Below are 23,414 nucleotides of genomic sequence, written 5' to 3'. Positions count from 1 at the left end.
ATGTCCATAACTCCACTAAGTTTCTTCCCTTAGCTATAATTCAGTTTAGTTGGGGTGGAGTTACTGGCCCTAAGCAGGTGGTGGTATCACCTAGCTTACCTGTAGACTGTCTCTTAGGTAATGACCTAGAGGCCTCAGGTTGGGCTGATGTAGAGTTTTATGCCCATGCAGCCATGCTGGGCATCCCTGAGGAATTGTTCCCTCTCATTTCAAGTGAAATGAAAAAGCAAAGGAGAGAAGGCCTGAAAACTCAGGATCCCTCTCCATCAACAGGTAAAAAGGGTATCACAGTATCCCCTAACCACCCTACCATTCAGGATACTATTCCTGTGGTGGGAGAAACCTCTCCTGGGGTGGCACCTGTTCCAAGGGAATCATCAGCTGGCAAAGCTGGACTCCCTGAGGTGGAAGTACCTCTCTGTGGGATAACTAACATTGGTGAGAAAAACAGCACCATTTTAGTTAACATGGAGCATCCCTCCAACCCTCCCAGAGAAACTTTAGTGCAGAAACCCTGCACTACCTCACAACACTTAGGACAGCATCCCTGCCCTAGTGTGGAGCTCATAGGACAGCATCCCTGCCCTGCTCCAACTCAAGAGAAACAGCATCCCTGTTCTCTCTTCCAGCCAGATGGACAAAGTTTTTGCCCAGCTATGGCTTTTCTGAGACAGCATCCCTGTCTGGCATTTCCATCACTACAAATAGGTTCAGTGGACAATTCCCACTGCTCTAAACTAAAACTTACTGATAGAAACTCTGAAAATACATCTTCACATTGTTGCTTAGCTAAAAAACTTCAAACAGGGTGGTTTACATCCCCACAGGGAAGTAACCATATAGTGGATGATAAAGGGAGTAACCAGTCTATTGCAGAGCTACTCTCTACTTATCACCTCTTAGACAATAAAGTCTCAACTGGCCAAGGTTAGCCTTATTGTCCTTCGTTTGGGGGGGGGGTTGTGTGAGAAGGTAGCCTCTTTCTAGCCTTGTTACCCCCACTTTTGGCCTGTTTGTGAGTGTATGTCAGGGTGTTTGTCACTGTTTTCACTGTCTCACTGGGATCCTGATAGCCAGGCCTCAGTGCTCATAGTGAAAACACTATGTTTTCAGTATGTTTGTTATGTGTCACTGGGATCCTGCTGGTCAGGACCCCAGTGCTCATAGGTTTGTGGCCTATGTGTATGTGTCACTGGGACCCTGTCACACAGGGCCCCAGTGCTCATAGGTGTGCATGTATGTGTTCCCTGTGTGGTGCCTAACTGTCTCACTGAGGCTCTGCTAACCAGAACCTCAGTGGTTATGCTCTCTCATTACTTTTAAATTGTCACTAACAGGCTAGTGACCAATTTTACCAATTTACATTGGCTTACTGGAACACCCTTATAATTCCCTAGTATATGGTACTAAGGTACCCAGGGTATTGGGGTTCCAGGAGATCCCTATGGGCTGCAGCATTCCTTTTGCCACCCATAGGGAGCTCTGACAATTCTTACACAGGCCTGCCACTGCAGCCTGAGTGAAATAACGTCCACGTTATTTCACAGCCATTTTACACTGCACTTAAGTAACTTATAAGTCACCTATATGTCTAACCTTTACCTGGTAAAGGTTAGGTGCAAAGTTACTTAGTGTGAGGGCACCCTGGCACTAGCCAAGGTGCCCCCACATTGTTCAGAGCCAATTCCCTGAACTTTGTGAGTGCGGGGACACCATTACACGTGTGCACTACATATAGGTCACTACCTATATGTAGCTTCACAATGGTAACTCCGAATATGGCCATGTAACATGTCTATGATCATGGAATTGCCCCCTCTATGCCATCCTGGCATAGTTGGCACAATCCCATGATCCCAGTGGTCTGTAGCACAGACCCTGGTACTGCCAAACTGCCCTTCCTGGGGTTTCACTGCAGCTGCTGCTGCTGCCAACCCCTCAGACAGGCATCTGCCCTCCTGGGGTCCAGCCAGGCCTGGCCCAGGATGGCAGAACAAAGAACTTCCTCTGAGAGAGGGTGTGACACCCTCTCCCTTTGGAAAATGGTGTGAAGGCAGGGGAGGAGTAGCCTCCCCCAGCCTCTGGAAATGCTTTCTTGGGCACAGATGTGCCCAATTCTGCATAAGCCAGTCTACACCGGTTCAGGGACCCCTTAGCCCCTGCTCTGGCGCGAAACTGGACAAAGGAAAGGGGAGTGACCACTCCCCTGACCTGCACCTCCCCTGGGAGGTGTCCAGAGCTCCTCCAGTGTGCTCCAGACCTCTGCCATCTTGGAAACAGAGGTGCTGCTGGCACACTGGACTGCTCTGAGTGGCCAGTGCCACCAGGTGAGGTCAGAGACTCCTGCTGATAGGCTCCTTCAGGTGTTAGTAGCCTATCCTCTCTCCTAGGTAGCCAAACCCTCTTTTCTGGCTATTTAGGGTCTCTGTCTCTGGGGAAACTTTAGATAACGAATGCAAGAGCTCCTCCGAGTTCCTCTGCATCTCTCTCTTCACCTTCTGATAAGGAATCGACTGCTGACCGCGCTGGAAGCCTGCAAACCTGCAACATAGTAGCAAAGACGACTACTGCAACTCTGTAACGCTGATCCTGCCGCCTTCTCGACTGTTTTCCTGCTTGTGCATGCTGTGGGGGTAGCCTGCCTCCTCTCTGCACCAGAAGCTCCGAAGAAATCTCCCGTGGGTCGACGGAATCTTCCCCCTGCAACCGCAGGCACCAAAAAGCTGCATTACCGGTCCCTTGGGTCTCCTCTCAGCACGACGAGCGAGGTCCCTCGAATCCAGCGACTCTGTCCAAGTGACCCCCACAGTCCAGTGACTCTTCAGCCCAAGTTTGGTGGAGGTAAGTCCTTGCCTCACCTCGCTGGGCTGCATTGCTGGGAACCGCGACTTTGCAGCTACTCCGGCCCCTGTGCACTTCCGGCGGCAATCCTTTGTGCACAGCCAAGCCTGGGTCCACGGCACTCTAACCTGCATTGCACGACTTTGTAAGTTGGTCTCCGGCGACGTGGGACTCCTTTGTGCAACTTCGGCGAGCACCGTTTCACGCATCCTTGTAGTGCCTGTTTCTGGCACTTCTCCGGGTGTTACCTGCTTCAGTGAGGGCTCTTTGTCTTGCTCGACGTCCCCTCTCTCTTCAGGTCCAATTTGCGACCTCCTGGTCCCTCCTGGGCCCCAGCAGCGTCCAAAAACGCCAAACGCACGATTTGCGACTAGCAAGGCTTGTTGGCGTCCTTTCGGCGGGAAAACACTTCTGCACGACTCTCCAAGGCGAGAGGGATCCGTCCACCAAAGGGGAAGTCTCTAGCCCTTTTCGTTCCTGCAGAAACCTCAGCTTTTTCTGTCCAGTCGAAGCTTCTTTGCACCCGCAGCTGGCATTTCCTGGGCATCTGCCCATCTCCGACTTGCTTGTGACTTTTGGACTTGGTCCCCTTGTTCCACAGGTACCCTAGATTGGAAATCCACAGTTGTTGCATTGCTGGTTTGTGTCTTTCCTGCATTATTCCTCTAACACGACTTCTTTGTCCTTAGGGGAACTTTAGTGCACTTTGCACTCACTTTTCAGGGTCTTGGGGAGGGTTATTTTTCTAACTCTCACTATTTTCTAATAGTCCCAGCGACCCTCTACAAGGTCACATAGGTTTGGGGTCCATTCGTGGTTCGCATTCCACTTTTGGAGTATATGGTTTGTGTTGCCCCTATCCCTATGTTTCCCCATTGCATCCTATTGTAACTATACATTGTTTGCACTGTTTTCTAAGACTATACTGCATATTTTTGCTATTGTGTATATATATCTTGTGTATATTTCCTATCCTCTCACTGAGGGTACACTCTAAGATACTTTGGCATATTGTCATAAAAATAAAGTACCTTTATTTTTAGTATAACTGTGTATTGTGTTTTCTTATGATATTGTGCATATGACACTAAGTGGTACTGTAGTAGCTTCACACGTCTCCTAGTTCAGCCTAAGCTGCTCTGCTAAGCTACCATTATCTATCAGCCTAAGCTGCTAGACACCCTATACACTAATAAGGGATAACTGGGCCTGGTGCAAGGTGCAAGTACCCCTTGGTACTCACTACAAGCCAGTCCAGCCTCCTACACTCACTAGATCTGGAATGTGTTAAAAGGCTGACATATTCCACTTACAGCCCATCTACTCACCTCTGATTTCATTCTAACTCGAAACAGAAGTTGAGTTGGCACCAGTGCTTAATTTGTGCTTGTTGTTTCCGGTGCTGAGCACCAGCAATTATTCTTGAGGGCCGGCGCTTATTCTTCTGCCTCAAGAAAGTACTAGGAGCAAAAGACATATGGGAAAGACGGAGGAAGAGAAAAGCAAAAAAGCGTCACAAAGGGAGAAAGCAAAAAGCTGCAAGAGTGAGCTGAAGGGGCAGGGAGTAGCTGTAAATGGATTAAGGAGGCCTGAGGTAGATTCAGGATAGCGCTACCTCAGTATACCGTGTTCCCACAGGAGGTGTTAGTGCTGTGAAACAGTACAAAGCTTAATGCACTGCATAGTGATCTGTCCTGCATATTTTTCAGTCTGGAGGGGAGAACTGGTAGACCTTCTTCATAATAAATGCTTGAAAATCCTTAGGATAAATTGTGTAATCTCTACAGTAAAACAATCTTAGTTGTGTGATGTTCCCTCCTAAAGGAAGTGATGCGCAGAGCATTCTGTCTTTTCACTTGTACCAGTCCCTAAAAAGAATTAAATGATTTGTTCGTAAACCTGTTGTGCACATCTTTGTATTGAATATTGTTTTGCTTTTTATTCCAAGAAGCACCACTGTAACACAAATACGATTAATGTGGCGGATGAGTGGAAGTTTTTAGATACAGTGACTATTGTGTTTGACTTGAGCCAGAAGACCCTCCACCAGAGAATATGGGACTTGTACATATGACTTAAGAAGCAGCTCCTGTGATTTTTTATATTTAATGTATCACAACATGTCCTAATACATTTGTTTTAATTGTTGTTTTTATTCAATATACTCTTGCCAGTAAGTGATATATTGTCATCATACTACACATTTTAACAGAGAATGGGTACTTGTGGAAGAGGATGTCCTTTTGCACACAGTAGGCTGAAGAACCTGAAGTAATCTGAGAGGACTTTCCATAGTGAGGGAGCCTCGAGAGAGATGGCGCGGCTTCCTAATGATGGTGTGGACAAGTAGGTCAGGAGAGCTAGCTGCGCCCCCGCGGAAGCCAGAGATCATTGTCTCACATCCTGCAGACAAACTCTATTTACAGTTAGTGCCATCCTAAATGATGAAGTTTAAAGGACATTAATGACTTCAGCTGGAGGCAGGGCTTCTCCATGGAGCTCAGCAGCTACATTTAACAAAAGATCAAAGTTATGTGCTCAAATCAACTAACCCAACATGGCAGCCGTGGTCTGCTAAGGCAGAATGTTCTTTACCCAGACTACTGGAAGTTGTGTTCAGAGTTTTCCAGTATGCACAACAGTTTTATAGAAGGCCACCGACACAAGGATTTAAATGTCAAGCTGACAGAAGGCTTGCACCTAATCCAGTGGGGGAACAAGCTTTCCATGTCATGAGGCGTCAAGCCTTCAGACGGAGTAAATTGGCTTCTGGAGTTATTACTGTATCTATATAACCAATGATGCTTACAGATGGCGTAACTGGAAACAATCGAAGTCACAGGTCGCCCATTTGTCGTACTGGCAATCAAATGAAGGCGGACGACAGAATATGTTGAAATCTTTTCCTGCCCTTTGGCTATGCGTCTGACCCTTACCTGCAAATCCTGCTGCACTCTGAAGATCCCTCTCAGCAGAGACACATCCATGTCCATCACTGTGAAGAGACTCATCCATGGTCTTTAATCTGTCAATTCTCATGAAGACCAGCATTCCTTTACTGTAAGAGAACCTTAGTGCCTCATTGGCAGGAAAGAAGGATGCTCTAGGCTAGAGTCCTGCCTTATAGCCCGGCAGCATACTAACTTCTTGGTAGTAATACTGTCATGCAAAAGGGAAATGTGGTGTCAATTTTTCTCAATACGAAGGTCGGAATGATCGTACACCGGACTTATCTTCAAGTGAAGTGAGACTGTCCCATCAACATCACTAATGTAATCAGGCTGAAGACATTCATGACTTTAAAGTATTTTAATGGTGAATGGTGGTGTCATGAAAACGGGGTGTGGGAAACACCACTGGGTGATTCGCGACTCCTACTATGGATCTGTGAACTTCTAACAGTTCTCTCGCGTGTCATCATGTAGTCCTCAGCCACCAAGAATCGCTTTTCAAACTTTCCAAAAATGCCCTTTTATAGCAGAAACATTTCGTAAGCAATTTTAACTCAATCTTTATAAGGCAGTATGTGGGACTCTCCACAACTTTCTGCCCGCCTTTCTTTCTCCGAACGATATGAACATGGTGACAATGTCCCCTTCTTTGTGTAAGATAAGTGTAAGTAATATAAACACCACCCAACCCTATAAGCTATCATTAGATAAGGCATTGATGGTCCTCACTTTTACAACATGAACACTGATTGCAATGTTTTCTCCAAAAGACAAGAATTTGTAAAGAGTGGATCAATACTTTACACTGTCTGATGGCCTCTACCTACAGTCTTCCAAGAGCAGGGCCTGAGAAGGAGCTTGAGACAATTCCGCTGGTCGTCAACAGCCTTGGCGAAACAGCATACACTGATATACTGAACACAGATGCTGCAGTTCTACTTGCTCTCTGTCTGTCCGGCCTCTCTTCCCACAACAACTCCTACTGTCCACCACAGTGCCACAGATCACACCGCTGTCACAAGCATCATGACAGATTCTTCGAAGGTATTGCTATCAAGGAAGCCTTCGTAGGGCTAGAACTCATTGGTGCCTTCATTGACAAAGCACTGGTTCCAATTATCCACTAAAAGATGTAATAATCAAATCTGACTGTGCTTATCTTGCTATGTGTTTTACTTCATGTGTAATTTTCTTGCATGTGATTTGTTGGACGTCTCGCTTTCGGACAATTCTCATTCCTCAATGTGTACAGTTTGTGAGTCGTATTCAGCCGACCTGTAGAGGTCATTAGATAGTCTTGTTGACCTCGTCTGGCTTTAGTTCCTTTGTCTAGTAGCACTTCTACAAGCACACACTGACACCACGAAGGTAGATACTGGCAAAGATATATGGACAGACTGCAAGTAACATAAGCTCCAGAGCAGTGACCCCTTTATCGATGGATGACCTCCCAAAATCCCACCCAGAATCACCAGTCTTTCTTCCCCTGTCTGGTCTAAGATGCTCAAGTTATGTTTTTTTTGCTTTCGATACAGATCATTGTATTGTGGAACTGTGACAAGCCAGTACCGCCAAAGAACAAGTGGCCCTCCACCACAGTGCCTGTGACCATCATTGAAGGAGAAAGCAAGGTAGGATACTGACTGTTGGGACAGACGAGTGCTCTGCATGGAAATGGACATGTACCCCTACCACGAGTGCCCTACTGAACAGTTGCCTGGATTCCTAATGCTGAATATTGTTGTCATAGTCAAAAAAGGATCATGCGTGTGTGCCATGACATAGGCCTGTCTCATGGATTGCAGTCTTGTTGGACCAGGAGAGGTGCCCAAAGCTCTAGCCTCATACTGGTGGAAAGCTATTGCCTTCAGCGGGGGGTAAACGGCATGTGTGTGGTGGAACAAGCATACAGCGTAGTGATCGGTAGAAGTGACCCTGTCCCTTTTAACCTGTGTAACTGGAGTGAGGCCTGCCGGCTCCCTCACCTTTTTAAAGTTCGCTGCTGTACGCTTAACGCACCCTTGGCCTGCATCAGTTACATGGGAAGTGCTGCACAGCGCAGGAGCGGTAACTCTGCAACGGTTGTATCTGTGCCTGGGAGGAATACAGTCCCGGGATAGAGCAGTGTTGTGCAGTGCGTGCATGAGCAGTGCATGCATTTGGTGTATGTATACCTGTTAAGAGTTCCTGCAAAGAGTGCATTACATCAGAAATGTAGTGCTGTGCAGTGTGTGTGCAATGAATGTCTGTACTGGGCATATGTGCACCTGCAAGAAGTACAATACGTAAAGGGTGAAGTGTTGTGCAGCCAGTGCAGGGCGAATGTGTGTGCTAGCAGTGTGGGGCATGCAAGTGGCACACCATAGCACAATGCAGAAAAGCTACAGCACTGAGCAGTTTGCGCAGAGTCAGTGTGAGTGCTCAATGTATGTGTGACCGGAGTGGCACAATGCACGGTGGTAACAGTACAGGTTAGCGTGTGTGCTGTGCGCATAGAGTGAGTGCACGTGTGCCTGTAATGGTACATTATATGGAGAACTCCGGGTTCCATTGTGGGAGGCCTGCATGGTAAGGAGATGACGAGGGGAAGAATCTCCCCTAGACAGATTTGTATATTGCTGCAATCTTGTAAGCTGGATGGGACACACACCAGAGAAGGGAGAGTCGGCCTCCCCTTGTGCACTTCAGAGGGTGCTCTTTGATTCAGTGAAAGGTCACAAGGAAGGGGACTGGGCACATCTCAGAAAGGAGATGGGGCAGATAAGGGAATCATAAAGAGGAGGACTGGATTAACCTTTTAAGGTGCATATCAATGTGGATGACATCCAGGTGTGAACTGTACTCAGTCCCTTGGCCTGTATTGTGGGGCTATCAGCTTCATAGTCTTTCCTGCTGTGACTGATACTCTTTCAAAAGGAAGAGTAGAAGTGTGTACTTCAAAAGAAGCAGAACCCCAACTTAAAACTCCAAAGACCCAAACCCTAAATCCCATTTGGTGTCTGGAAATGGACTATAAGGGTTGAGACCTCAAAGGTTTGATATCTGCCAAGCAGCCACGTGGACTGTGTGAGGATGGGAAGCTCTGCCTATGACCAGGCCTGGGGGCCACCGCCTGCCAGTCTGGCCTGTCAGTCTCCCTGCTGGGCATGGGGACATCACCCAGGAAAATCAAAACCTCCAGATCTGGAGCCTGGAGCACCAGCATCTGCCTGCTAGTGCGCCCAGTGAGGAAGAGGAGAGTGCTGGAGGGAGAGAGGTCCAATAGGGAGCCCAGAAGAGTGGACTCCCGGTGCAAAGTGTGAGGAGATGGCTGCTGCACCGATCGGGTCACTGCCCGATTCAAGTCAGCAACCCCTATGTGCCAGGAGAGAGCCGCCATGGAAGGTACAGCCAATTAATGAGGAGGTAAGCCAGTGCAGAGCCTAGTGGCAGCCCTGTTTACCAGGAGGGGCCACCATGATAGGAACTACCATATGGAGAGGGCCGGTAGCATTGTGGCAACCCCATATGCCAGGAGGGGCTGCAGAAATCAAGACAGCTGTGAGGATCGGGGCTTCGCCCAAGAACTGTGAGGTTGGGTGACCCATGGGTCACAAGGAAGCACCTGAACTGCCCTGTGAACAGAGGAGGGTGCTGTGGGTGCATCACCATATCACTGGGACCCCCAACTGTAACCATTGGAATACCACCACCTTCCCCACATCCCCCGTAGAACTTACTGTGTAGGAGGAGCTCCAGATCACTACAGGAGCCGGCTGCATAAGCTCCTCCCGCATGCACCTGACTCACTGAACATAACCTGAGCATTGTGCGTGCCTGCAAACATGGCACCCGCTGAGACACTGCAAGGGTCTTCACTGCTGAAGTGGGTAAGACTGGTTACAGGCCTATCAGGCCCTCAGGGACTCGCTGCTATGGGCGCTGAGCATCTTTTGCCAAGAGACGGAGTGGACTCTTGAGTTTAGGCCTACTGGTGAGCAGACCCTGGATGCAGCCACCTGTCAATGGGAAATAACCCCTAACACATTACGAAGAGTGGGCGAGTGGGGGATTTGCCAATGAAGCACTAGAGCCCTGACTGATCCACAGGCTTGATAGTTAGAAGATATGTGCATGCCTAAGGCAGTGGTGTAGAGATGTGTATGCTTCAGGTCAGTTTGCTAGCTAGCTTTCTTGAATTTATGTAGATAAATTTTGGTATCTTGTCCATATACTAAATATAATAGTAAAATATTTTATTGTTTAGATAAAAAGTTTATCAAGCACAATAAAAAATCTGTTAAAACGATATAAATTAGATGTGGAAGCCAGGCTTTAAATATTCAACATATTAAATAACATTTAACTCTATGCGATTAGCCATAACTATAACCGGATAAAAAATCTGCTACTACACAAATAGAAACTTTTAAAATGATGAACCATCAACAGTGCATGTCCTTTCTCAGCAACTCTGCAATGACTTGGCCATGTTCTTCATTGATAAAATAAATGCCATCGTTTTCCATTCAAGCGCAACCTTTATTGGCTGATGAGGAGTTTCATTCTGAAGTAATCATTTCTGGGAGGTACCATACTGCCAGCTCACTCCTTCAGCTTTGTGCCTTCACTGAATTGAGGCAACTACAGTTGATGGAGTTTTTAACGCTCATTCAAGTTTTTAATGCTCATTCAGAAACTTCTCCTGCCGTAATGTCTTATCCGATTGTCATCCACAGTTATTTCACAAAGTGTATCATGTTTCTTTACTGCAAAAAGCTAAATAAAATTGTTTAAAAAAATGTAAATCAGACTCACTGATGGATCCTACCCCTTCGGGTGATCAATCAGGAAATTCCACCTTTTATGAATCCTATTGGACACCTTGTAAATCTTCACCTAGACCCAGTGTAGCACCTGCAGAATGGAAACAAGTTGAGGTTAGGCCTACTTAAAAACTTAAAAATGCCATTGTGATGCTGAAACTGTCCCAAACCACCTGCTGATCACATTACTACCAACAGATGCTACAATCCTGGACAGTGGTGCTGCTCAACTGGTATCTTCATGCCCCAAACCTATCTAACCTCTTCATGACGCTCAGGCGGGCTTCGATGCCAACTGTGGTCCTGAGGCGGCCTAGTGTCACCTGCGCCCTTGTATTGTGACCTGTCTGCAGCGCTTGATACCACCGATCATCAATTCTCTTAGACTGGTTTAAAAGGATCAGAACTTCAACAAGTTTCTTCATTTCTAGAAAACAGATCCCCAAAAGCTCAGTTTGCTCAATTTTATTTGGAGACTGATTAGCACAGGCGTCTCCCAGGGCTCCTTTCTTTTCCTGTTTCTTATTATTTTGGTGATGATGAGAATTAGCAACTTGTTTGTGTGGACATTTTACACCTGATGATGGTTAGCAGATTTTCCAGATGAGTACATCCTCCTCCCCTATATTGACTGTTCAGATAAGCTGAAATTGTGGATGGACCTAAACGGGTTAAAAACCAACACTGTAGGGAAAAACGTGTTCTCTGTGGACTTCTGTCCTAATGGCAGATTCTTTTGGCCCTTTTCCCTCTTTAAAGACTATAGTCATGAGTTTAATTATTAACCTGGATAATAAATTAGCCATGGAGAACAAGATGTCAGAGGCAGTTTCTTCTTGAACTCTCTGGTTACATAAACTAAGCCCAATAATTCCTCTTCTCTCCAGTGACAACAGAAAAACCCAGAGGCTGAACTTTTTAAAATCTTTGCATCAAAGGATATGAAAACATCTTCTTTCCAGGCTGCAAATAATCAATCAATCAATCAATCAATCAATCAAGGAATTTGTAAAGCACACTACTCACCCGTGAGGGTCTCAGTCGAGAATCATGCGGCCAGACTGCCCACTCTCTACCCTCAGACATTATTCCTCATGCATAAATATATCATCGCTGAGGCTCCTGAATTCTTGAGAAGTAAATCCAGTTTCTACAACCACCCCATGCACTTCTGTCATTGTCTGCTCAACTATAAATCAATCATCTTTTGCAGAAGCCATGTTTGGTGGCAAAGCATTCTCAGCGTTGGCTCCCTATCTTTGGAACAACCTTCCACTAGATTTAAGGATGATCTCCTCCCATCTGTTATTTAGAAAAACATTTCAACTATTTTCTTTTGTTAATTCCTTTTGGTTTTGTCTAATGCCTCTAGCACCGAAAGACCTCACTGTGTAACTTGTAAGTATTAAGACTTGTAACATAACATGCCTGATATCATACCACTCTCATGGTGTTTGGGAGTTTCTTGCCCAAGTCCCTTTCCAAGCCCAAACTGACCCCAACACTACAAGAAGGAGCCTTTCACCTGTAGCCCTTTACCTGGAAGCCCTGGCTGAACTCCCTTGGGCAGCATATCCCAAACTATGGGTTTCTCCCGATTCCTGGTAGTTTAGGAAAGAGCAATAAATAAAGACGCCTTTACCTTTTACATTTATCTTGTCGCATTTGAGGTGCTTCAAAGACAGAAGTCAAATGTTAGGCTTTTTATTTTGAACATGGGGATTTGTGTTTACTTTTCTTTCTATGACTTCAAAGTGAAACGATGTTTTCGAAAGGACTTTGTGACCGTCTTGATGGGGTACATTTAGAGTGAAAGAAAAGCCTGTAAGAAGTATTTTTTGCAACACACAACAAAATGTAAATACCTGTAAATGAACTGTCCATATATTTCAGAAGATATGAGCAGTTAATATGGCAAAAAGTAAGCACTTTTGTTGTTGTAATTCTGAAGTGTGATGGAAACAGAGATTTTAATAGAAACAAGACACTTTACTTGGTAATGTGTAAATGATAAGTATTCACTGAAATGTGATTTCTGTGCATATTTAGTGGCTATTTCAGTGGGAAGTGGCCGGTCTGTAAAAGAAAGTGCAGACGATGCTCTAGTAATATGTTTGTGACAGTCGGCTCCAAAGTGTACCAGCTACATACTACACACTTGCCACTATCAAGATGAATACATTTGCTACACTTCATGTGAATGTAGACGTTTTCACAATCCATGTGACTTCAGTGATGTAACATCAATGTCAGCACCCCCACTCTGAGAATTGTTCCAGCATCAGTAGCGCAAAGGTGCTGAACTGTGTCCCTAAGTTCATTTTTAAAACAAACCCTTGCAAGTATTTCCAAGTAAGACTCCTAAAGAACTTTCTGGTATTTTTTGCTGCTGTTTTTCACTTCACAAAGTAATTTCAACAAAGAATGTGCTCACTATATGTGACCATACACAATCATCCCACTTGTTTATGACTTTCACACATAAATGGAGAAATATAGATGTGGTCTACTTTGCCAGAGATGCTGACTTTGGATTTGGGGAACCATGTTGGCTCTTGGCAAATCACTTAATCTTCTGTGCTTAAAATAAAATTAATCTGAGTATGATATTTAGGCTGGTGCTCACGTAAAGCGCCCCTGTGCTCTTGTGCAGTGTGCATGCTAAATAAAACTGCATATACTCATAGTCCAAAGATGCACCACTGGGCCTTGTTTTAACACCAAAATGGATATGAGACCTTAACGCATACTCTGCTGAAGAAGGGGTTTGTCAGATTTGCTAAAATCACTGGTGTCAACACCAAGATTTGTCAGACGCCTTTCGTGATTTGAGTGAACAGATGCCACAGGCCAGCACCCTATTCTGAAAAGCATTGCAGCTCCAGTGCTGGTCACTATCTGGCACTTATATGGGCAGATCAATATCTTGGCTACAGCCCAATAAAGGCATATCAAAGTGCGTGGTCAAGACATTTACAAACAATTGCTGTTAGAAAGGGACTTGTGAAGAGTATGTTATTTTGGTAATTCACAGCATTTTGAGGTCCATCTTACATTAAAAAATCACCCTGCATCATGGGCCATATGTACGAACACCTTTTCTCATAGACACAGAATGGGTAAAAACCTTTGCTACACCTGGCCCCATGTACGTTAAAGCTAGATGGGTCTAGTGCTTAATGTGAGCCAGTGATTGCCAATGGTGGCCACTGGTACACATTTTTAAAGACCTTCCTTATTTTTCTGCATCCAACATTTAATGTACGCAGGAAAAGGGAAAACACAGAACGGGTAAAGAATGAGAAAAACAGAAAAACTGTGACAAAAAAGGGAAGTAGGAGCCTGCAAGAGTGAGATAAAGAGACAGGGGGTGTTTGGCGGTGGATTAAATAGGCACGAGATGGATTCCAGACAGACGGCCTTGGTATTCAGTGGACTGACATTTAATAGCGCCTGGTGGGCTTCTGAGCAGAGCTTTGGGCACTGGCACTCCTTCGTTTACTACTTAAGCACTGGGTGAGTCGCAAAAGTTTGTCATTCTAAAAATCAGGTTGTGGTTCTAAAAAGTTTGAGAAGCACAACCCCAAGGGTCATGCTAAAGACGCCTGTGGGGGAGGGGCCTGACTGATCATGTATGGAGGGCCTAGTCAGGCCTCTGCCAAGGCCGGAGTGAGGGGCTCACCATCACTTAATTATTATCACTAAGACTAAAAATAATATTAATAACAATAAAAGGCATGCCATTAATAGTGGCATTTAAATGTTGGGACCCATTTATAACAAAAAGTTGAATATGGAAAATAGAATTGTGTTGCTGACACCATCTAGCTGTATTATTAAATTAGCAGTGGATCTAAAAAAAAACACAGGCCACTGATTTCGGTGGAGCTATAGCAACAGTGCTAAATAGAAAGCTTCTGTTGTATTCTAGGCGGGTAAAGAGACTTGTGTTTTATTTTGTGTGCAATGCTGCCACCTAGCGACTCAAACAAGAAGCACTGCTGGGTGACGTTTATATTATAAATAAAGATTATGTTATACAGACATTTCTGCCCAGCCACTAGAAACGTTTGCGCGCGACTGCACAGCGACAGCACGGAAGAAAAGACGTGGATGCTGACTGACAGGGAATCAGTCTGCCCTTTGACCCCTGGTCGATGGACTTCTCTTGTTCCTGCACAAGTCCAGTTTGATAAAGAGTCCTAGGTTAACCCAGGAATAACATATTTCTAAATCTTTCGTTTTTTGTTTGGAGAAACACTGCCTGGAGCCTTCCCCCTGGCCCTGATACCAAGCTGCCATTAAATAGGCGCCGCGCGATGTCATCTTAAAGATTTTCGTGCCACTGGGCCAGGCATTGTTTGGGGCTCTTGTTCCCAACTAATTTACAATTTATTACCAATTTTCTACTGTTTCAAGCTAAGCTTGTACGATGCCCAAAAATACTGAACCACAGTGCTGCCACAGTTCTCTCAGGTCTCAGTACCTCTCTCTGGCGTATAGGTACATCTCCAAAAGCTTGTCAGCTTTTTGGTTCAAGGGAGCCCTTTTAAACAGAAGTGGATAGGAGCACACTGCCCCACATCACAGCACAGTTCACCCCTTTGCATTGTGGTAAATGCAGTACAGCAGTGGTTCCCAACCTTTTGAGTTCTGTGGACCCCCACTTTATGATTACTGGAACCCAGGGAGCCCCACTGACTCATTATTGGAGTCGGGGGACCCCCCACTAAGTAATTTTTGAAAGCTTGGGGCCTAATCTGTTAAAACTGTTTAATTTTGCCAGCAGTTGCAGACCCCTTGAGGAGGCTTTGCTTACCCCCAAGAGTCCCCAGACCACAGTTCACCCGGTGCAGCGCCACTTTCCTCAGCGCCCTCCACCATGTGTGCACCATATCTAATATACAGCACACTATGGCACAGGGTAGGGGACAATAGCGTCAACATTTTTGACGCATTGATGTACTCTTCAGGGTTAGTGCCAACATTTTTGGTGCTAACCCTGAACAGTACATAGGGGCTAAATGTAAACAATGGTGTGCACGCTATTAACGCCTGCTCTGAGCAGGTGTTTAAAGTGCTGAAATAAATGATGCAAAGAAATCTCTTAGATTTCTTTGCACCATTTTTTCAGCCCCCCCTCCTCTAACGAGGGAATGCCCCCTTTGCATACATTATGCCCGGTGCAGGCATAATGTAGCGCAAAGGGTTACAAAGTGGTGCAATCCATGCATTGCACCACTTTTTAAATATGGTGAGGGGAAAAGGCCAACTTAGCTTAATAAACATTATGCTAAAGTGGTGTTAGGTCCTCTTAAATCTGGGTTTAAATGTGCAGCCCTGAACCCTGAGACCCTTCTACCTTGTCGCCAGAACGGTGAACCCCACTACGGCATTCCCGTTAATGTCCGCATTGTCATGCCCAGCAAAGACCTTAAAGACGATTCAGTTCTTTCCGCAAAACTGGTTGTACGCAGATGGCTCACCTTCAAGGACTAGCAATAGCTTCCTCGTCGCTGGGTACGCTGTGTGCTCTCAACATAAGATCCCAGGTAGCTGACTTGGTCCTCACTCGAGTTTGCACTCTAACAGAAAAGAAGGTCAATATTTTTACCAATTCTTGCTATGTATGTGGGGTACTGAATAACATTGGATAATTGTGGCAACAGTGAGGATTTCCGACCTCCAGTAAGGGCAGATGAAGAATGGCCCTTCTGTGCCAACCCTGCATACTGCTCTTCAGTTACCCACTCAAATTACTGTTGTTAAATGTGCAGCCCACCAAAGTGTCAAGAAGAAGCTGCAAATGGAAATGCTTGGGATGATATTGCAATGCAACCGGGACCCCTTCAATTCATACAGGTGCTCTTCTTCCATTCCCACTGGGAATCCCCAAATGATGTTTTTCAAGACTTGGCTCTTCAAGGAGAGAAAGAGCAAAAAAGACACGTAAGATGTGAATTTCAAAATTACTTGTGGACCATTTATCTCGCTCACAGGATGTCTGGCTGCTAGCGCCTAGAGTTCTGCTCCCTCGCCTGGCTCAGAAGAATCATGAAATGAGGACTTGAGCAAAGCAGTGATCTTCACTTCTATCAATATTGACTGGTTTGCTCCAGATTTTGCATCAGTGGCACTATAGTATTGTATCACCTGTGCTATTTGCCAGGTCCTAAATGTGGACAAAGCTACCCACTTTACAGCCCGTCCCCCACCTGGACCTTGGGGGTCCTTTGTCAATGCGCAGATGGATGTTCAACAGATGCCTTGATGGTGCAAATATGAGTATTTACTCATAATGTTTTGTTTCATAAACTACCACTCTGGTGTAGTTCTACAAGATTTACTTTCCCACCCACGGTTGACACAAGAGAACTCAGATAAATACACCAACCCTGAATGTGAAAGACGGGTTATTGTAACCCCACCGATCCCCATCCAGTACCTTGTTGGAGTAGAGACATTGCTTTTGGGTTACTATTAATCCCTGCAATGGGATCAGGGGCACTATGTTAACAGAAACAAACCTATTTCATTATTTACAATATCAAACACTACACATACAAAATAGACACTTTTAGCTAAAAGCATTTAATGCAACAAGGTACACCTGCTTCTCAGTACGTCAAAAATAACTGCACAAAAACAGCAAGAGGGCAACTTGTGAACAACGAGAATAAAATGAACATTTCTAACATGGTTAAAATGTCATCTAAAACCTTACACCCATAAACCTATTTCTGTGCGCTTCACTAAGACAGCATGGAAAGTAGGGCAACTTGCAGTCTAGAGTTTCCTAGGGAGAAGAGGCACTGCAAAACTTGTTGACTGCAAAAGCTGCTGTGAAGGCAGTGTTCCCTGCAAAGGGCAAACACGTGCTGCGGTACCAGCCTTCCTCCGGGACTCAGTTTTGTCAGTAACAGGCGAGATGTGGAATCTTTGAACTGTGTTGGCAGCAGGTGAGTCCCTCTCTGGCAGAATCTGCAATAATCTGGGCGAAGGATCTCTCCTGCAAAGTGGTCAAGTGGCAACCCTTATATACTAAATCTTATCAAAGATTGGAATAGCTGACATAAGTTTAGGAATGTCTGACATAGATTATGTGCATTAAGGTGTGCGTTCCAGACATTTCCCTATGTACATAAAAGGTGGAAGGACTATTTTGGTTATGTGTCTGTATTTGTTCCTATTTGACCTTGATATGATGATAAATAGACACCTGTCCTAGACTGATGTTGCATCAGGTGTTATACCCGTGTCCTTAGCTGAATGACTTGACACTTTCACAGTTCTTAGAAAGATAAGATGAGATGACATCTACGTCAATGGCAGACATGACAGTGATTCTGCATATGTTTGAGGGAAATGGCGACTTCCTTTATCTAAAATTGAGAAGATGGCAACCTCCATAACCTAAGCTAGAGTCAGTGACTATTTAAAATAGAGTCGGACCTTAGGACTTTACGTCAGTTTTATGTTGTTGTATGTTTTCTGGGTGGATATAGGCCTGCCAGTGTGCTAGGGCTTACCCCAAAACTTACAAAGGTACTAATGAATGACTTTATTTTGTGGTTTAGGGCCCTCTTCAGTTTCAGAAGTGTTAGTGGAACCCATTTCCATAAACAGATATTGAGCAAGCCCTACTGACTGAACAAAGCTTTCACTGCTCTTACCACCCACAATCCACATGGTAGGTGGAAAGATAGAATGGGGTGCTCAAAAAACATATAACTATGATCTTTACGTAGACTGGTGTGAGGGGGCTGGCTGTTTGCTGGCTGTCTTACCTCTACCCTTAACTAGAAACGAAAACACTGGGCTAAGCCCACATGAGATTCTCACATGTGGCTAATGAGACCTCCAACCTCTTGAACAGTACTCTCCTCACAAGTAAATAAACATTTGGTTGGTGTTGTGTTAAATTATGGTCAAGCTCTAGTGAAATATGTAAAGGCTTCCTCTTGCAGGGGTCAGACCCTGGCAAAGGAGTTGACTGAACTCTGTCACTATCTTCAACCTGGAAATTGTGTGCATTTAAAAGTATACAAACAAATGACAGGTCTGCAGCACTTATGCAAAAAAGGACCACACTTGGTTTTGTTCACCACAGACATCACAGTGAAATGCCAGGATCTCCAATCCTGGGCCACACTTCTCATTGTAACAACATTTCTGTTCCTCTAAAAGAAAGAAAATAAATTTAGGGTGCAAGTGCAGGAGATCTCTCCCATGGTACACAAAATAATGAAGAAGATTTTCAACTACATAGTGAAAATTATTTTCCACTTAAAATAGATGTGGCACTACAAAATTAGGAAATTGTGTGGTTTCACCCATCCCACCTCTGACCAAGAAAGACTGCTGCCTAAATTCTAGTCCTAGTAAGAGTGGGTAGTCAGTTTGTTTTATTAGTTATGATGTGACTGGCCCGTCTGCTGCTGTGAGAGAACTGTGAAATGTTTTCCTCTTATTAGTCCAGTAGCCATAAAGAATTATATTCACAGGTACTAAATGATACTGAAGTTGTGATAAATTGTAGATTTTATTCAAAGGATGCTGGCGATATAGGTGCTGGTGATATTGATAGGCAATGATCAATGCCCAATTCCAGTTCTCCTGTGTTACCTAACAGATCGGTAAGCATGGCTAGACACCCAGTTTAAAAAGATTTGGGCTCCCTATGCATATGTGGTAAGTAGGACTGTAACTAATAGAACTGTTTTACATGTGTACCCAGATATTATCTCTTCAAATCAAAATAGTGTCTCTACTAGATTTAGCCACAAGGTTGATCCAAAAGAGATGGTTAACACAACATTTCCTGTATAATGTATCTAACCAAGGGAAATTATCAGTGCAAGATCCGGGAGGGTGGACTACTCAAGATGCCTGAGTAACTGATTATACCATCATAAATGCCTTCTGGACAATCTATTTATCTGCCACCAAGGTAGGAATAAGGTCGATGATGTGTGTTGCCATGCACAATTGCATATCATGTTGCTTACATCATTCAGAGTTAGAAGGTTGGGTGCAGACCAGAATGGAAGAGGAGTTGGGGACTACGGATACACACTGGGTAAGGCAGAGCATGCTGGAAGATGTGAATGGAGTTTTTGGTAGTGTCTACACCACAGTGAACCTAATTGCAATGAATGAGTAAGTGTGCAAGCATCAGCACAGTCAGTGCCTGCTACTTAAAGAAGAGATGCTTGGAGGAAAGTGGGGGTAGCGATTTGACTAATGAAGGTAAGTGGAACTTTAAGCTAATTCAGATGCTCCATGAAACAGACTCAATGCGCTTGCAGTTCACCTCACAGGAGCAGATGCCACCTTGGAGAAACTCAAGAGGGCTACGTGCCAGACTGCAATACTTGTGAAATGCACCATTGCCTTTAATACATTCTTCACCCTCATGCACCACACACTATCGGAATTGGTCCAGTGCCTTATTAACATATGACCTGGCTCAGAACACACATTTTGCCATACTTAAAAGGTCACCTAGGCTCCAGGTGGGTGAATGGCTAGGTTCTCCATTCTATTGACCTGACACCATCCAGGGCAAATGCCTGACCAGGAAGTTTGCAGTGTATCTGGAGGAACCAGTCGGTTATAGGAAAGGGTATAGAACCTCCTCACCACTATGCCTTGGAGGAGCTACAGTTGGTGTCTCCCTTGCCCTTTGGCAACATCACCCATGCTGGAACTTTCACTTGTGCCTTTACACTGTCATACATCTGTTGCACTCTCACGGAAGCTGAGGTTGTGGGAATGAAATAACTCATAGAGAACGCTTCCTGGAAACAGAAGACATCCATGAACCATTTGTTGGCATAGGAAATGGTACGTATTCTGGGAACTTACCAGGCAGAAGACTATGGTCATCTCAGGGAGAGTGTAAGGCACTGGGGAACTTTTTGCCTGATGCCAAAGGCGCCCTATCTGCTAGAACATTAATTTGTCCTTTCCCCCAATGTTGGTACCAGGACCTTGAGGCAAATTCCTATCACCCCCTCTTCATACGCCACACAGGGAATGGAAGGATTAGAAAGGGAAGCCAGTAGGGAAGCAAAGGGATAGGTGGGAATGACATTTGAAGCCTATGAACCTCATCCATTTATCAATGAATGGAAATGCAGCAGAAAGACATTTCTCTGAGCAATACACCTCAGGACAAACTGTGGCTACCACAATATATCAGAAAATAAGGTGGGATATCTTCTTCTCCTGGGAAGATGGGGGCATGGGCGTTCCTGCATACAAGAAAATTATGTATCTTCATCATCTGGGAGAGGGAGACATATATTCAAAGAAGATCCAGTCCTGGCCCTTCAGGCAAGCGATGTTTCCTCCATGATAGGACAGCGGTTCAACCATGTCCTTTTTACCTCTGATTTGTCTGTACATTGATCGATCACTAACAGATCGTAAACTACTGTATAAAGACACCGCAAACTCTGTCTCTTGTCAGCCTGCTTTGTTTGCAGGTGTGTAAATCGTCCACCTGTGGATGAAGTTGTTTCCTTGCAAGGGTTGGTAATAAATGTGCCTCCTGACAAATTCTTCAGTTTGATTAAATTCCTAAATGCCGACTTCCACTCTTGGGATCCAGCCACTTATATTTGCCACCCCTCTACATGACCAGCTCTGCAGGAAGTTCTATCATCATCCTTCTGGTAATAGAGAAGAGAAACAAATTAACAGGGAACTTTTGGGCTCCCAGCCCTGCAAATGTTTGGCCTTCTCAATTCCAGATGCAGCCTGTCACGAAACAGATAGAACATAAATGTACTGGCAATGCCAATAGATCTGACTTTAAGGAAATGTTGTGTGGTAATGTGAAACACTACAAGTAAATAGCATCAGGTTATCTAAGACACTTAAATAGCATTACAGTGTCATGTGGGCGCCCATGGAAGGATAAGCTCAGGCAGCTGGATAGACCAACAAAATGATCACAGATGTGTGGAGGGCAAGCACTTTTTTTGTTGAAGTACAGAACTTATGCCCAATCAAAACATGTCCTTGTGGATTCTAACGTGCGGTGGAACCAAAGCCCCTCTCTAGTGTGCTCCCATAACTGTCTGGCCGCCGCTGCACTGTCAAACCAAACCAGAAAGAGGAAATGCTTGTTTTCGGTGTGTGGAGTACTATATGGAGAAAACAGCCATTGGTTGAGCGAGCATCACATAAGGATTTCTGTATCAGGGCCAAACAGATAAAATGTATTAGTTATTAATCTTCTTATGGAAATTATCAGTATATTAACACAGACATCCTAATCCTTCTGTACCTTTTAAAAAACGGTAAAGCAGGTGGATTCTGCAATAATTTGCTACTGATGCAATAAAAACATAGCACTGATTTTGCCTCAAACGCAGAACAATTGTTCACAACCTCAAATTAGAGGGAATCTCTTTTATCCACTTTTTCTTAAGTAAACAACACAATTAGTTTGAGATCAGCTTGCTCCATCACTGTTCCATCCCATTTTCCCTGTTACTTGCACCAGTTCAAAGTTTTGGTGATAACTGTAGATGACTGACAGCACAGTCAGTCCATGTTTCAAACTCCACCAGCAGATCACCCACTGAAAATAAACTGAGACTGGTTTGGTGCTCTGAATCCTGGAAAGGACAACAGACAATCCCTGCAAGGCCCCTCTGCTCTCAACATACATGTTCATTTGCAGCACTTCCTAACCATACTTAGTCTTTGGCTTAATTATGGCTGCCCCCAAGTTTTCCTTCCCATTGCGTGACCTGTAACATTATTTCTGGACAGTACCTGAAACCAGAACCGCAATGGCTTTATAGGGACTGCGAAGACCTCGCGTCCACCCACTTCCTCTTCTACAAACCAGATGTTCCTCGCTCTGTTGTCTTCTTCATTGATGAATATTTCTTCACCAGGGTGGATTCAGGAGCACTAGATATCAAGACCCTTCAGCCGGTCCTGTGAGTCTTTTCTCTGTATTTAGACTTTTGCAACTTTCGCAGAGTCAAGGACACACATTATTGACAAGCATCACTGAGCTTCAGTCAAGGTACATTTTAGGCCAGAAACAAGCAACATCAGTGCAGTGAAGAGAAAATGATTCTCTGAGAACATATGTCTATAGACTTACATGTGGTAGTTTTGGGCTTTACCAATTCCAGCCTGTGGCCCACATGCTAAAGGATGGATGAACAAGCCTCCATTGAACCAAGGGTTTCATTTCCTCATGAACAGATGATAAGCCTTGGCCCTGCCACTGCCATACTAACTGGTTTACTATAGTAAGTAACACTTTTAACCCTTTCATCCCTGCCAGGACCCTAACAACACCACTCTCTCAGTGGCTTAAAGGCCTCCACAACTGGACATAGCAGCCCTGTTTCATGACTCCAGAGGGGCTCTATTTTGGTACGTAGGAGCGCACTTGGCCCATAGCTGATGGTTGTTACTCAATGCCTCTTACGAAAATTAGACACACAAGTAAACACATATTAAAGACGGACACAGTGTGATTGACAAACAGAAATGCTAGCTTTGTTTTAAAACCCCAAACGCACCAGAATAGAACTACAAAACTAAAAAAAAACATTTCACAATCCAACCTGTTCACAAAAGCAGAGAAGTCCATGTTAAGAGGTTGATGGGTAAAAGTAACATAAAATGGAGGGGGTCAGGTAGAGAAGGGACAGCGGGCAAAGAAAAAAGATAAATAAGGCAGAGGAAAGAGGGAATATATGAAGTTACCAGCAAGAGAGAGCCAAAAATGTTTGCAAAAAATGTACACTGTTGTCAATATTCCTGAATGAAAACATCAATT

The 23,414-nt window shown here is 44.6% G+C and overlaps 1 protein-coding gene across 1 annotated transcript in view; it reads left to right on the top strand.

Moving 5' to 3' along the window:
• Positions 1-23,414, top strand: part of LOC138295359 (exostosin-1-like) — an 854,232-nt gene that overhangs the window by 794,697 nt on the left and 36,121 nt on the right. Inside the window, exon 7 of the mRNA XM_069233599.1 lies at positions 7,328-7,423. Coding sequence (XP_069089700.1) covers positions 7,328-7,423 — 96 coding nt within the window. The remainder of the gene's footprint in view (positions 1-7,327; positions 7,424-23,414) is intronic.

The sequence above is a fragment of the Pleurodeles waltl genome, chromosome 5, assembly GCF_031143425.1.
Source record: "Pleurodeles waltl isolate 20211129_DDA chromosome 5, aPleWal1.hap1.20221129, whole genome shotgun sequence".
NCBI lineage: Eukaryota > Metazoa > Chordata > Amphibia > Caudata > Salamandridae > Pleurodeles > Pleurodeles waltl.
The sequence above is the reverse complement of the archived record's forward strand: the minus strand, read 5'-3'. Positions and strand labels throughout refer to the sequence as shown.